Below are 16,678 nucleotides of genomic sequence, written 5' to 3'. Positions count from 1 at the left end.
TTATATAGTCCATAGGTGGATGATCAACGACTATTTTTGGTTTTGTGATGGTTTTTCTTGAGTCCCTTGTTTGTCCTGAACAGTTAAACTGCCTACTGTTCTTCAGAAAAATCCTCCAGTTCCTGCAAATTTGGTTTCCCAGCATTTTTGCATATTTGAACCCTTTCCAACAGTGACAATATGATTTTTGAGATCCATCTTTTCACTCTGAGGACAATTGAGGGACTCGTACACAGCTATTGCAAAAGGTCAAATATTCACTGATGCTCCAGAAAGAAACCTTGAGCACACATAGTTTATACACACGTAAACACACACAGACATTTATGTGCAAACTAAAATGCTCACTTTAGACTGGAATAGCATTTTCATTTTGGAAGGGGAATCATAAATTCTTCAGTATAGTTGTTCTGTTTTTGTGTTCAAGGCACACTTGTGTGTTTGAAAGGAATCTTTAGAGATGAGATCTATCTTCTCAAGTGCCTGTTTTATGGTACCAATGAATTTCATGAGATCGATGTGTGACAAAAGATCATGTCTTCCCAATAACAAGGACGTTTCAAAAGAAAAGAGCCTTATTCTCTTTACCATCTTTTTGTCCTTACATGGTTTTATGTAGAAAACAAACAAACACCCATGGTCATTTTGAAGCCGTATGACATTGGAAAAACAGAAAAGCAGCCACTATATGCCCATAGAAAGGGAATATGTTTCCTTAATGGAAAGACTGTTCCATAAAGCATCTGCGTTCTGCACACCGCAAATGGTGCGGACTGAATTTATTATCATCAAAGGCAGCGAGTGCGCTTCTCTCTGGTCTTGATATACATCCTGCAATGGCGCATCAGCTTGATACGCCCTTGTTTTCCCGCTTTGAATTCAACCTGTAGTAATCGCTTTGAATGCACACATCTCTTAATTTATTATTACTGAACAATCCTAAAGGATTAAACTTGTCTTGAGAGTCGCATGAGGTGGAGTGTTTCATGCGGAAGCTCTACTAGTATTCTAGAACAACAATAACAAGGTTATAAAGAGAAATACAGATAAGCCATATAACTTTAAGCTTCTATATAAATTATCCGTTAAACTCTGCAAGTGTCCAAAGAGAGCCTGAGGGCCAGTCAATAAAATACTCTGGATTGCATTATGGGGATTTCTGGGATGCATTAGCTTGTCCTTGGGTGCAAACATGCTCTTTTGCAAGGCATTTCTGTGTTTATTGTTTTCACAGAAAGACTGTCATGGTTCATGAATTCACGGTTTCTCTCTTTCCGTGTGTTTGTGTGTGCATGTGGGTGTGGCCGCTGATTACCTTAATTATCATCGGCACCAGCTGCTGTCTATCAGCCATGCCTTTATATTGTCTGCTGTCTTGTGTTGTCAGATCATTGTTTGATGTCCCTGGTGTCATGTCCTGTTATCTGACTTCTTAACCACCTGTCTTCCTGGATTTGCAGCGAGTTCGACCCAAGTAAGTGAGTTTTTGTCCCGGAGCGTCGCGAAAATGGATTAGCAAGAGGAACACCAAGCGAATACGGGTCGTGTGGTGCAAGCCTTGGCAGGTGTCAGGCTACTCGCCGATCTTCGACAAGGAGACAGATCAGTGTCGGAAATTTCCATCGAATTTCGCACACTAGCCACAGAGTGTCGCTGGAACGAGGAGGCGCAGCAGGACTTGTTCCTGCATGGGCTGGCTGACCGTGTCCAGAAGGAGATTTACGCCCTGTTTCTCCGTCCGAGTCTTGATGGACTTATCGAGTTCGATGCTCGTCTGGACCGTATGGAGCGACGAACCCGACCAACCATGTTACCTGGGAATGCCGGAGCCTCACAAGCCAGTGCCGGGGACGCGGTCAGCACCGTTTTCTATCACGAGCCCATGCAGGTGGGTAGAGCTCGGATTTCCTGGGAGGAGAGAGAGCGGCGGAGGTCCAAAGGACTTTAGCTCTATTGCGGAGCAACTGGCTATTTCCTGTATTCCTGCCCGTTAAAAGATCGAGCCCGGTAGTCAAGACGAGGCTACTTTCGGGTGGGATCTCCATTGAAAGGACCTCATCATCTACTCTCCTCTCGGTAAGACTGCGATGGGCAACCTGGTCACACTGCTCACACTGCTGTCACGCCTTATTGCATTCAGGGGCGGAAGGTAATTTTATGGACTTGTCTTTCGTGCAAAAACGTCAAATCCCCATCACAGCTCTCAATCACAAGATTTCCGTTAACGCTTTCAACAGAAACCACACTGAAACACTATAATTTCTCCTTATGGACTCTCCTTTGGCACCCATAGTACTCGGTCATCCCTGGCTGGTAGAACATAATCCCAGGGTTGAATGGGGTCAGAGTTCTATCTCTGCCTGGAGATAACATTGTTATGCGTCTTGTCTTATATCTGCATGTTAATCTGTGTCTGGTTCTGTGTTGCAGGAGGAAGCAGTGAATTTGTCAAATGTGCCCGTTGAGAACCTCGACCTGAAGGAGGTGTTCAGTAAGTCCCGTGCTACTTCTCTTCCTCCGCATTGTCAAGTCAAGTCATCTTCATTTATATAGCGCTTTTAACAATGTAGATTGTTCCAAAGTGGCTTTACATTGATAATAGGAAATTAAAGTAACAGAGATTGTTTTGGCTTTATAGCAGCTCTAGAATAAAGTTATTGTCCAGCTAAAGTTAGTTTGATTGATTCACTTCCGTTGCAACGATCATTAGTTATTAACTTAGGGGCTGCTAACGACACCGTTTTAACAGAAAACTCTTTAAGTTCTTTCTGCGCAAACTTCAAAAACGCAAACCAGTGAGAACGCCGATGGCGTGCACATGCGTATTACGAGTTCAGTCTATAGGTATGCGCGTTTGAATATATGTGCGCAGGCGTGTACTCCTTCCCTACAAATCAACCCTCAACATACTACTTGTCTGGCCTTAAAATGTATAATATTGCTTCCGCGTAGCCACGCGAACTGGAATTATCCCGACAACGCTTTATCTGTAGAGAGGTAAAGGGAGGGGAGGGAGACCTTCACAGGGGAGATACTAGTTGACATTTCAGGACTGCGTTGTCGTCGCGTCCAGGCTTAGGTCCTTCATCAGATCTGGATACAGCCTGGATCCGGCGGACTGCAGTAAACCTCGGGATAAACAGAGAGACTAATATTAGCGTAGACGCCATTCTTCTTATGATGTAACGAGTACATCAGGATTTATGGGAAGTGTTCCCGGTTCCGGCTGACCTAATCTATGCAGCCTAACATTGAATTATAAAAGTCTATAATGTGTTATGTGTATGCTAGGTCAAAGAGATGTGTTTTTAGTCTAGCTTTGAACTGAAAGAGTGTGTCTGCTTCCCGGACAATGTTAGGAAGACTGTTCCAAAGTTTTGGTGCTAAATAGGAAAAGGATCTACAGCCAGCAGTCGATTTTGATATTCTAGGTATTATCAACTGGCCGTAATTTTGAGATCGCAATAGACGTGAAGGACTATAATGCGTTAAGAGCTCGCTCAAGTACTGTGGAGCTAAACCATTTAGTGCTTTGTGAGTAATCAGCAATATTTTAAAATGTATACGATGTTTAATAGGGAGCCAATGCAGTGTTGACAGAACTGGTCTAATATGGTCATACTTCCTGGTTCTAGTAAGAACTCTAGCTGCTGCATTTTGGACCAGCTGTAATTTGTTTATTAAGCGTGCAGGGCAACCACCCATAATAGCATTACAATAATCTAGCCTTGATGTCATGAACGCATGGACTAATTTTGTCAATGAGAGCATATGACGTAATTTAGATATATTTTTAAGATGGAAAAATGCAGTTTTACAGATACTAGACGCGTCACTTTCAAATGAAAGATTGGTATCAAAGAGCACACCCAGGTTCCTAACCGACGACGAAGACTTGACAGAGCAGCCATTAAGTGTTAGACAGTATTCTAGATTATTACGTGAGGAAATTTATTTGTCCAATAATTAGAATCTCTCTTTTTTCAGAATTAAGTAGTAGGAAATTATTAGTCATCCAATTTTTTATATCACCTATGCATTCCGTTAATTTTGTGAATTGGTAAGTTTCGTCAGGGCGTGAAGAAATATAGAGCTGAGTATCATCAGCATAACAGTGAAAACTAATGACATGCTTCCTAATGATATCTCCCAAGGGTAGCATGTACAGAATGAAAAGCAGCGGTCCTAGTACTGAGCCTTGTGGTACGCCATACTGAACTTGTGATCGATGAGACATCTCTTAATTTACTGCTACAAACTGATAACGGTCAGATAAGTATGATTTAAACCATGCTAATGCAATTCCACTATTGCCAACATAATTTTCGGGTCTATTTAAAAGAATGTTGTGGTCAATGGTATCAAATGCAGCACTAAGATCGAGTAACACTAATAGAGAGATACAACCACGGTCGGATGATAAGAGCAAATCATTTGTAACTCTAATGAGAGCAGTCTCAGTACTATGGTACGGTCTAAATCCTGACTGAAAATCCTCGCAGATATAATTTCTTTCTAAAAGGGAACATAGTTGTGAGGATATCGCCTTTTCTAGTATCTTTGGCAGAAAAGGTAGATTCGAAATCGGCCTGTAATTGACTAATTCTTAATGCTTAGTCGGTATAGGGTCTAACATACATGGTCAATTTAGATGATTTAACGAGTTTAACAAATTCTTCCTCTTCTATAGCAATGAATTAATCAAAATTTTCCTTAGGGAGACTACAATGCACTGCCTGATGCGATACTGTAGTAGACGGTTGCATAGTAATAATTTTCTCCCTGATGTTATCAATCTTATAAGTGAAGAAGTTCATAAAGTCATTACTGCTGTGCTGCTTGGATACTTCTGGGCTTGAAGCTTTATTTTTCGTTAGTTTAGCCACTGTTAAATAAATACCTAGGGTTTTGTTTATTTTCTTCTAACAGGGTTGAAAAATAAGCAGATGTAGCAGCTTTTAAGGCCTCTTTGTATGCAATCAAGCTCTCTTTCCATGAAATGCGAAATACCTCTAGTTTTGTTTTCTTCCAGTTGCTCTCCATTTTTCTTCCCTATGACTGTGCTATAGATTTACTCCCAGGTAAGTCTCCACCTAAAGGCAAGTTATACTCTCTTTCTGCTCCAGAAAGGGAGGCCATGGAGAAATACATTTCTGATTCTCTGGCATCTGGGTTCATCCGTCCTTCCTCTTCTCCAGCGGGGGTGGGGTTCCTTTTTGTGGGGAAGAAGGATGGTTCTCTGTGACTGTGTATTGACTACCGAGAGTTGAACAACATCACGGTAAAGAATACTTACACTTTGCCGTTGATGTCTTCAGCCTTCGAGTGGTTGCAGAAATTACGAAATTGGATTTACGCAATGCTTATCATTTGGTTCGCATCAGGAGGGGGGATGAATGGAAAACCGTGTTTAACACCCCCAGGGGACATTTTGAACATTTGGTCATGCCGTTCGGGCTGTCCAACTCCCCAGCGGTTTTCAAGGCACTCGTGAATGATGTGCTGAGAGATATGGTAGACCAGTTCATATATGTCTACTTGGATGACATATTGATTTTTTTCTTCTCTCCAGGAACACGTTCAGCACGTCAGACAAGTGGTTCAGAGGTTGCTAGAGAATGGGCTTTTTGTCAAGGCGTAGAAATGCACTTTTCATGCACAGTCTGTTCCTTTCCTAGGTTACATCATCTCGTCTGAGGAGTGCGTATGGATCCTTACAAGGTTATGGCTGTGGTAGATTGGCCAGATTCCCGTAAAGGCCCTACAGAGGTTTCTGGGGTTCGCCAATTTCTATCGGCGTTTCATTCACAACTTCAGCCAACTAGTCGCTCCTCTGACTGCCTTGACCTCCCCCAGAACGACGTTCAGGTGGTCCGATACAGTCGAAGCTGTATTCGCCAACCTAAAGAGCCGCTTCGTTTCGGCCCCCATCTTGATAGCCCCTGATCCTTCACGTCAGTTCATGGTGGAGGTCGACGCGTCAGATGTGGGGGTAGGTGTAGTTCTTTCTCAACACTCTTCCACAGACAACAAGATGCACCCTTGCGCGTTTTTGTCCCACCGTTTATCACCCGCTGAACGTAACTATGACATTGGTAACAGAGAGCTGTTAGCAGTCAAGTTAGCCTTGGAAGAATGGCGTCATTGCTTAGAAGGGTCGGGGGTACCTTTTATCGTTTGGACTGTAAGGCTGCTGCCAGTATGTCTGGTTGACCCCTCGATGGAACAAAAGGCCCCCCCTGGACATTAACACTTGAACTATCTCCTGCATATGCAACAGGGATTTTGAGGCGCTGCACACAGTGCAGTTCGCACTTCACACACACATCTCCCCTTCATCCCCCCTCCTCCTCCTCACCTGAAATACACTGAAAACCTATGCAATGTAAAGTATGTACAAGAAGTATCTAGGCATGTTTGATATTATTTAAAGTGTCTCAGTGCGTCTGGTAAAATGGTCTCATTCTCCCAACCATAATGAAAAGCTAAAAGAAATTATAAAGTATTAGAAAGTGATGTGCCCCTTAAAGGTGTTTTTCCCTCCCCCAGATCTTCCATTCAGACTGTACCTCCGTATGTTAAACAAGAACCTATTCAAATACAAATTCTGATCTCCCAGTGTGAATCCCTGAATAGGGAACCAAAATCTAATTATAATGACAGACCACCATTTGGTAAGAATATTGAATTATCTGGGTATATAAGGAAAAGGTGTAGAAAAGTTCGAGGAGTCTGTAGGTTGACTGCCCACACAACCGCATGTGTGTAATTTTCGTTGCCAGGTAATAATCCTTACAAATCCTTCGATTCCCGAATTGTTGTTATGTTATGATTAACTGATGTTTCTATTCTTGCGAATGGGATTTTGAATTATTGCTTCATTACCTGGTCAATAAATTGTAAACGTTTGATTTTATTCTGAACGACTCTGAGACTTGTTTTTCCCAAATAAGATTAACGGATTCGTGTATTGCCATAAGGCTGCGTCAGAGATTAGCGACGGCTAAAAACTGATATCAGGGAGTGTGCGGGCGACTTGGATGAGAGGATGTGTTTGTCCGACTAGGATCAGCACGACGCTGTTTGGTTAACCTAGCTTGGACGCTTCCGACGACTTCTGTTCTAATTTAATGTTACTTTAGGTAAATGTTCGGGCTTGGCTAATCCAAGGCTATTAAAGAGCCAAAACTTACTAAAGTAAAAACGATTGAATTAAGTTCCTGAAGGGCATCCGAGGGGGCTATTGAATATATCTTTGATTGATGCGCGGGTACGGCATAATCCTAGATATTTAGCCAACTGCCCCAGCTTCTGATCTTCGGGGCTGACCACTTGTGTTGGAGACCTTGGTAAGGATCTCGAAGCGATATAGTTTTCCTGATCTAAGCGGGTAAAGTATAAACAGAGTTTAAGAGAATAATCAAATATTCGTTTACGTTTAATGATGCACAGATATCATTAAAACCTTTTCATTTATGGAGTCAGATGAAACGAGCTATTGTATGTGAGAAAATATATTGCATTTAATCTTGTTGTGTTGCGTAAAAGGAAAGACAGTAACACGCAGTGAAACCTTCCCCGTTTCATTGGAGACCTTCTTTGGACCAATAGACGGGCTTACAAAGTGGTGACCACGCCTCCGTGATCTCGCAACAGACGAGCAACGTCTTTCCAGCGCGACATTCAACTTGAACCTTGCCCGGAACATGAGGTTTGATCTCCTTTTCACCTATCTCCAGCTGCTGTGGTAAGTTGATCTTTTTGCCTTTTAGTGTTGAGGGAGAAACTGTTTTGCACATCACATATAGACACATTGTTAGTACGGGTACGGTATACCCTTTTTTAGACCGGAACCGAAAAATCCGGTGGGGAGAAGAATTAGACGGGAAACATGTCTTTTCAGGGAAAGCACAACAGCGTTGATGTGGAGATAATGGAGATTCTAGGCGTGCAGTTGAAAAAACTCCTTGTTCGGTTAAGCGACAAGGGATTACAATTAAGCTGGAGTAACAACGAAATATTATCCTGGTATTCTGCCGAGGGTGCGAAGCTAAAATCAAAATCAAAATACAAAAAGATTCCCGCTGCAATTGTTTATTTGCTTCGTCGTAACGACCTCGAGACAATAACAGAGAACGAACGAACAATAGCAAATATTAAAGAAATCGAAAGATCGCGTTCTGACGAACTGTACAAGTTAAGAACACAAGTCGAAGCGTTTGCGTACGAACAACAGGGGTGGGCTAGACAGCGCGAAGAAATGGCAACAAACATTGATCGAATTCAAACAAAACTTCAAACTGGCAGTAATTACATATCTGCTCTCGAAGATTGCTGCGATAAATCAGGTTTCCCAGTAGCCGCGGTTAAACAAGCAGCACTGGAAGAAACCTTTGAGCTAAATGCTAACCATGATAGCGATGACGACGCGTTACTAACGTTACACAAGCCACAGAGAGAAACTCGTAACCGAGCTCTTGTGAGTCTGTGGCCTGAACAACCAAACTTGCGAAGCCCAGTTAAGACTCGAACAAAATCGATTGATTTGCCCAAAAAATCAGTTAGAGTCGCTGTGCTTAAAACCATGACAAACGCGGATGATGAAATCACAACGATCAGCCGGCCGTTAACATGCGAAGAATGTTCAAGACATAAACAAGTTGTAGGAATGCTGCCGCGAAAAGGGCCGTTTCAACCCTACTGGGAAGCATTGATGTTACAGGCCAGTGTGTACAAATTAGAAACTCGAGATGTCTGGCAAATCGCTCTACTTACTATACCTGATGAGATTAGATCGAAGCTTACCGCAAACATGAAATCTGGCGACATAATGAACCGAGTCGAAGATGAAACCAACGAAGCTATCTACGAGCGTCTAAAACAGGCATTATTAAACATTAGGGGTCCAACGCATATTGATTGGAGCAAAATCTTAGAAATAAAACAAACAGGTAACGAGTCATTTGAAACGTACGCTGAACGGTTATGGGTAACATACAGAGAACACTCAGGGCTAGAAGAGATAGACCGCAACCACGACGCATTACTACAAATTTTAAAGACCAATGCCGGCATTCCCATTCAGAAAGCTTTGGCAAATGGCGTCGACCCCGCCGAAAACACATTCCAAGCAATAGTAGACTGGGGTTCAAGAATAGAAAACAGATTTTACAAAACAAAACCCCGCAACATTGCGTCCGCGCAATGGTTGACCGAAGGGAACAGCCCAAACAAATTTAACCAAAGATCTCCAAGCTCCAAGCACCAAGTGCTATGCTACTATTGCAAAAATTATGGCCATGTAAAGAAAGATTGCCAAAAGAGAGAGCGAGATTTAGAAAAGCTAGACAATCATGGTAAAAAATCGCCATCTCGCGGAAACGATAACCTGTACAAGCAATTCACCAATTTCATTGCCGAGTATCAAAAACAACAAAGCCAAAATGGCGCGGCCCACAACGCGAGCGGAACGACTGAAAAATATCAACCCCAATAGGGATACGTGGCCTCCATCGCCATAGGGAGCATAATTAAGAGCGGAAACCGAATAAAAATAAGAGCTAATTTAGGAGGCCGGTTAGCGGACGTACTTATTGATTCTGGTGCATCTTGCTCCTGTACCGACATTCGATTTCCTTTAACTAACGAAACTATTCAGGTCAAAGGCATCGGCGACACGTTAATGATTGCAACAAAAACACAGCCAATTGAACTCGATTTAGGCGTAACTGTTTTGAAAGAACCTCTCTGGTATTTACCTAATAACAGTGAAGGGACTGTACTGGGAATGGACATTATGCGAAAGTATGGCTTTGTAATTCACTGCTTTGAAAAGCAAATTGAGTTGAAAACAGACAAAACAGTAAAAAAATGCCTACCAAAAAACACAATGAGCATTATGTCCATATCCACACCAGATCCCGTTCATCAGATGTTGAACAAACATGATTACATTTGGGCTACACATGAACATGACTGTGGCCTCATTGACTTTGTTGTGTGCATTGAGGGGGAGCCCCCTCCCCCACAAAAACAATACCGCATCAAACCAGAGGCCGAGTCAGCTGTTCATGAAATTGTACAGCAACTTGAAATCAGAGGAATAGTCCGACGTTGTAGTTCGACCACAAACTCTCCGTGTTTACCAGTACCAAAATCGAATGGTAAATGGCGTCTTTGTATTGATTATCAGCGTCTCAACAAAGTTTTGCCCAAGGCTACACCTATAGTGGCAAATCCGTCGACGCTATTATCGCAGATTTCAACACAAGCGTCCTGGTTTACAGTGCTTGATGTAAAGAACGGTTTCTGGTCCATCCCCATAAAACGCGCTGATCAGTGGAAATTAGCCTTCACTGTGAATCAAATCCAGTACACTTGGGAGAGAATGCCACAAGGCCTCCATAACAGTCCTGCGATTTTTCACAGAGCATTAGAAGACACGCTTAATCCACTGACAGGGACCGGAAACGTGATCCATTATGTTGATGATATACTTATCGCGACCGAGGGATCATTTGATGATCATTTGCTGCTCGTTGACGAGGTACTGCTAACGCTCGGTAAAGCTGGCTTCAAATTAAACAAAGAAAAAGCTCAAATCGCACAAAACGAGGTCCAGTACCTGGGTTATACGATAACGCAAAGCCACCGAGCATTAACAGATGATAGGCGGAAATGCATTGCTGAACTTCCCCGACCGCACACGCTGAATGCGTTACAGAAAGTGCTGGGAACTGCAAATTACTTAAGAGATTTCATTCCAGACTTTGCGAACGTCGTAACGCCATTATATTCTCTCTTAAAAGGAAAATCAAAGCCCTCTGACGTCCTTGAATGGCTAGAGGAACACGAAAAAGCCTTTACGAGTCTAAAAGAAAGTTTGTGCTGTGCTCCCGCGCTCGGTCTGCCTAACCCTAAAAAAGCTTTCCACTTACAGGTGGACGCAAATGAAAACACTCTAAGTGGCGTTTTAGCTCAGGAACATGGGGGAAAATTGCGTCCGATCGCCTATTACAGCCGAAAAAAGTCCACGGTCGAACAGGGATTTGACCCATGCACTCAGCACGTGCTGGCGGTTCACTGGATGTTAACAGCAACTGAACCGATGGTAGGTTTTCAACCTATTGTTGCGCATACAGTGCACACACCAGTACAAATGCTGCTGCAGGGTCGAATAAAAGGCGTGTCGTCGCAAAGGTTAGCAAGATGGCTAGCAGACATTCAGGCACGCGACATCACGACAGTTAACGACCGAATATTACCTCATTTATTGGGAGATATAGAGGGCCATCCACACACATGCCAGCCTAAACAAGAAGTACAGAGCCCGGTTCATGACCAAGAACTTCCAAATCAGACACGGGTGTACATTGATGGTTCCAGATACTGGCATGATGGTAAATTCCACACAGGTTGTGCGGTGTGGGCTCCTCACTCTCCCAATACAGACACTAACCAATTGCTAATCAAACTATCCGAAAACACATCTGCGCAAGAAGCTGAACTTATTGCATTACTCGAAGCAATCAGATCACATCACGAGCCGCTGTGTGTATACACTGATAGCCGATACGCATTTGGTGCAGTCCATGATTTTATGGCACAGTGGCAGTTGAGAAAATTCCTCACATCTGCCGGAACGCCGATCAAACATTTTAACATCATAACTTCGATTTGGCAGGAGGTTAAAGCACGCGATTCCTCACTCTCCGTTGTCAAAGTGCGCGCGCACATCAGCAAAAATCCAGATGAACATGAGAAAAACAACAATATTGTAGATCAATTAGCCAAATTAGCAGCACAAAAGGGAGATAAATGGCAGCCTGACAGACTGATTGTTTCTGCTGTGAGTGCGTTTCAGACTGTTCCTATTGACTTGAAACAGTACCAGCAAGAACTATGGAGTTCTGATGGAGAGCTGACACCGCACCTGCAGCAGGACCAACTAGTCAAGGTCACTGAAGGCATGATTTTGAGAGACGATAAATACGTCGTTCCAGAAGCCCTCCAGAAACCAGTGATAAAGTTGTACCATGATTATGCACATGTATCAGCTCCCAAAACTCAACAGCTGATACAAAAGAACTTCTGGTGGCCACAAATGGCATCAGACATTCAAAGGTGGTGTGACACATGCATCGTATGTGCCACCATCAACCAAGGTAAGCCTGGCCGTACAAAGCTGTGTAGACCAGAGCCACCCAAAGGACCTTGGGAGTCACTCCAATTGGATTTTATAGGTCCACTACCCAGTGCCAAGGGTGGGTATCGTTATTGCCTTGTGATAATTGACAAATTTTCCAAATGGGTGGAAGCGATTCCCACTCGCAATAACAGTGCAAACACAGTGGCACGTGTGGTAGCGAACCAAATTCTCCCACTCTGGGGAGCACCAATCCAAATTGAATCCGATCAGGGCACACACTTCACAGGTCAGGTGATGAAACACATATGCCAGATGCTGAACATCAAACAAAGATTCCACGTTCCATACAGGCCGCAGAGCTCTGGTATGGTGGAACGCGTTAACAGAACCATAAAAGAAAGCATCTCGAAACAGGTTGCACAACACACAAACCAATGGATTGACGCTCTGCCCACAGTTCTAACAATACTGCGGGCAACTCCTTCGAAAGCCACAGGTATCAGTCCATTCGAACTCATGACTGGAAGAGTCATGAAGCTGCCCATCGACCCAGAAATTACCCCGGCAGACCTGGGGCCTCTCGTGATCGCAACTCAACAGTCTGTGTTGAAGCAATTACGAGAGAGGCTGGAAGTGCTACATGCACACGCTGCTCTGAAACAACAGCAATCAGACCTAACAAATGATGCACAATTCAACCCAAACTCTGAGGTAAAATTCTCAGAAGGAGACATGGTAATGATACGTGTTTTTGTGAAGCAAGGTGCATTCACACCCAGATGGCATGGCCCATATGAAATAAAAGCTGTATGCAACAGCTGTGTGGCCACAACCGTAAAAGGGAAACTGCGATGGTATCACATGTCTCAGTGCAAGTCATTTAAAGGTACACAGAATAAATGAATAACTGTCACTAACTTCTCTTCCTGCCTTCCAGGTCGACTGCAGCGATCCCATGGAGGCCGGATGAAAGGAAAGTGTCCGGGCCCACGTGCATCAGACTGGGCCAAAGGGTTTCACTCACACACAACCTGAAATGTGGGAGGTGGGTGTGGAAATACTCCAAGGGGCCATCCACACCAAAAATCACAGTCGCACCTAAAGAGACAGCTACATGGCCTCCCGGTATAGTACCGGATCCAAATTGCACACCACAAATTTGCTGTAGTTCAGGTAGCACCCACCCACCTTCAGAAAACATTTCAGGATACACTCGAGCACCAAAATTCATGCACAACCTCACTGCCTGGTATCAACTTAAAATAGATTCAGGCGACACAATAGGCGACATGTACACTCTACACGAAAACAACAACAATGGCATAGACCCAAAATTGTGCTATAATGTAAAAAATTTGGAACCTGCAACATATAGGTGCACACATACAGAAACACATAATGACACACACATGAGGTTCACTGAGTCAATGTACGATCTCACATCGTACACACCTAACGAGCAAAAGCCAAAAACTTTTGTGTGGACCAACAGAAAAGAAGGAACGTATTGTGTTGGAGAATGTTCACATAGCATAGACAATTTCACCAATCCACACAACTGTTCATGGACTGTCACGTATTGTTTTAATTTGACCACCTGCGGGTACACTAAACCAAAAATGTGTCCGCAATTGCACTCAATTCCTCCTGGCGGACTGATTAGAGGAAACATCAACAAAACTTTATTACATGATGTAAATTTGGTAATGACACACGTAACTTACAACATTTCTAACATACTTTCTGCCTATACAAAACATTGTAATATTAATGATGAGTCATATGCATGGCTACAGTCACGAATCGATGATTTAATTTCTGATTACAAAGACAGACTTGCCGTCCAAATTCCACCTGCTCGCTCAAAGCGAGACCTGCTCAGCGGGATAGCCGGCTTGTTCGGATCAATCAATTCAGCAGCCAACACCTATAAAATAACCAAACAATCCCAATTCTCCACATGGTTGACAGATCAGATGGCCACTGGTTTTCAACACATCACCAATAGCAATGATAACATTATCAAAGCGGTTCGTTCCGAGGCGCAGGCGCTTCTAACGATTAGCCACACATTGTTCAATCAGACCCGTACCATCGAACGTGACCTAGCCTGCAGATCATATGCACAAGATTTGTTCACTGCAACAAGACAGGAAATTTTAGACCTTCGTCTTCAAAAAACCCCGAGACATGTTTTGAATGATTTAATTGAGGTTTTAGATTTGCATAGATGGTTCTCTTCAGAAAAAATGAAAAATGTCAAGTATTCGGAATTGTTATCCACAATTATGATGTATACTGGAAACGAATGTATTGGTTGCATTGGATTTTTTGCCACTTTTCCCTTAATCCACCCAGATCAAGTTTATCCAAATTCCACTACTATTCGCTCTATTGGTGTAGTAGTTAAAGATCAGGTAATTAAATGGGATCACCTCACTGGGTATATGACTTTGAAGGGTACTGAGACCTTGTTTACCAGCCGCACTTGTTGTCATGAAACTCACAATTATGTTGTCTGTACATGTAACACGTTGCAGCCTTTCTCTTCCAATGACAGCAAACTCATAAATGTTGAATCATTGCATGGCCATTCGAATGCTGCTCAGGTGTCTCATTCACAGTGGTGCGTCATCAGTGAGATGAATTCGTTCACATATGGAGGGCTGACCTGCCCCGCTAATCACTCCTTTTGCCTGGAAGTGACAGAGGACTTTTCTATGGGCCAGATCGACATCCTCGGAAGGATGCCAATGGACGCCGAGGTCTCCCCATGGTGGGACGACACCTTTTATGAACACGGAACACAAGCTTTGGTCGACACGATGGAGCTGGTACAGAACGTCATTCTCCAAACAGAGTACCACCTCTCTCAAGCGCAAGTGGAGACAAACTTGGCGCGAAAGACTGCACAGATCCTGTCTAGCTCATCTACCCGATCAGCACAGACTGCATACACCTGGTGGGACTGGGTACTTCGAGGCTGTGCAGTTGGAAGCGCACTCATCTTCTCCTTCACACTCTTCCAATGTTGCTACTTCCGACACCTTATCAGATCGGTGAAAGCATCCACCAACACTATCTTGACTCTCAGCCCCTTAAAGCTGCCCACCTTACAACGACTGAAATGACACCGCAGGAAACCCTGTGAGTGGCCCACGGTGCCAAACGGGGGAACTGTAAGGCTGCTGCCAGTATGTCTGGTTGACCCCTCGATGGAACAAAAGGCCCCCCCTGGACATTAACACTTGAACTATCTCCTGCATATGCAACAGGGATTTTGAGGCGCTGCACACAGTGCAGTTCGCACTTCACACACACATCTCCCCTTCATCCCCCCTCCTCCTCCTCACCTGAAATACACTGAAAACCTATGCAATGTAAAGTATGTACAAGAAGTATCTAGGCATGTTTGATATTATTTAAAGTGTCTCAGTGCGTCTGGTAAAATGGTCTCATTCTCCCAACCATAATGAAAAGCTAAAAGAAATTATAAAGTATTAGAAAGTGATGTGCCCCTTAAAGGTGTTTTTCCCTCCCCCAGATCTTCCATTCAGACTGTACCTCCGTATGTTAAACAAGAACCTATTCAAATACAAATTCTGATCTCCCAGTGTGAATCCCTGAATAGGGAACCAAAATCTAATTATAATGACAGACCACCATTTGGTAAGAATATTGAATTATCTGGGTATATAAGGAAAAGGTGTAGAAAAGTTCGAGGAGTCTGTAGGTTGACTGCCCACACAACCGCATGTGTGTAATTTTCGTTGCCAGGTAATAATCCTTACAAATCCTTCGATTCCCGAATTGTTGTTATGTTATGATTAACTGATGTTTCTATTCTTGCGAATGGGATTTTGAATTATTGCTTCATTACCTGGTCAATAAATTGTAAACGTTTGATTTTATTCTGAACGACTCTGAGACTTGTTTTTCCCAAATAAGATTAACGGATTCGTGTATTGCCATAAGGCTGCGTCAGAGATTAGCGACGGCTAAAAACTGATATCAGGGAGTGTGCGGGCGACTTGGATGAGAGGATGTGTTTGTCCGACTAGGATCAGCACGACGCTGTTTGGTTAACCTAGCTTGGACGCTTCCGACGACTTCTGTTCTAATTTAATGTTACTTTAGGTAAATGTTCGGGCTTGGCTAATCCAAGGCTATTAAAGAGCCAAAACTTACTAAAGTAAAAACGATTGAATTAAGTTCCTGAAGGGCATCCGAGGGGGCTATTGAATATATCTTTGATTGATGCGCGGGTACGGCATAATCCTAGATATTTAGCCAACTGCCCCAGCTTCTGATCTTCGGGGCTGACCACTTGTGTTGGAGACCTTGGTAAGGATCTCGAAGCGATATAGTTTTCCTGATCTAAGCGGGTAAAGTATAAACAGAGTTTAAGAGAATAATCAAATATTCGTTTACGTTTAATGATGCACAGATATCATTAAAACCTTTTCATTTATGGAGTCAGATGAAACGAGCTATTGTATGTGAGAAAATATATTGCATTTAATCTTGTTG

The 16,678-nt window shown here is 43.2% G+C and overlaps 1 protein-coding gene across 1 annotated transcript; it reads left to right on the top strand.

Annotated features, from left to right (window-relative positions):
• The first annotated feature begins 6,359 nt into the window (after positions 1-6,359).
• Positions 6,360-15,476, top strand: LOC309511296 (uncharacterized protein). The gene has a single exon (XM_082186391.1). It carries the CDS (start codon positions 13,378-13,380, stop codon positions 15,277-15,279), a length of 1,902 nt encoding a protein of 633 aa, XP_082042517.1. The 5' UTR covers positions 6,360-13,377; the 3' UTR covers positions 15,280-15,476.
• Positions 15,477-16,678: the final 1,202 nt, after the last annotated feature.

The sequence above is a fragment of the Leuciscus leuciscus genome (genome assembly GCF_965113295.1).
Source record: "Leuciscus leuciscus genome assembly, chromosome: 12".
In the NCBI taxonomy this organism is placed as follows: domain Eukaryota; kingdom Metazoa; phylum Chordata; class Actinopteri; order Cypriniformes; family Leuciscidae; genus Leuciscus; species Leuciscus leuciscus.
The sequence above is the reverse complement of the archived record's forward strand: the minus strand, read 5'-3'. Positions and strand labels throughout refer to the sequence as shown.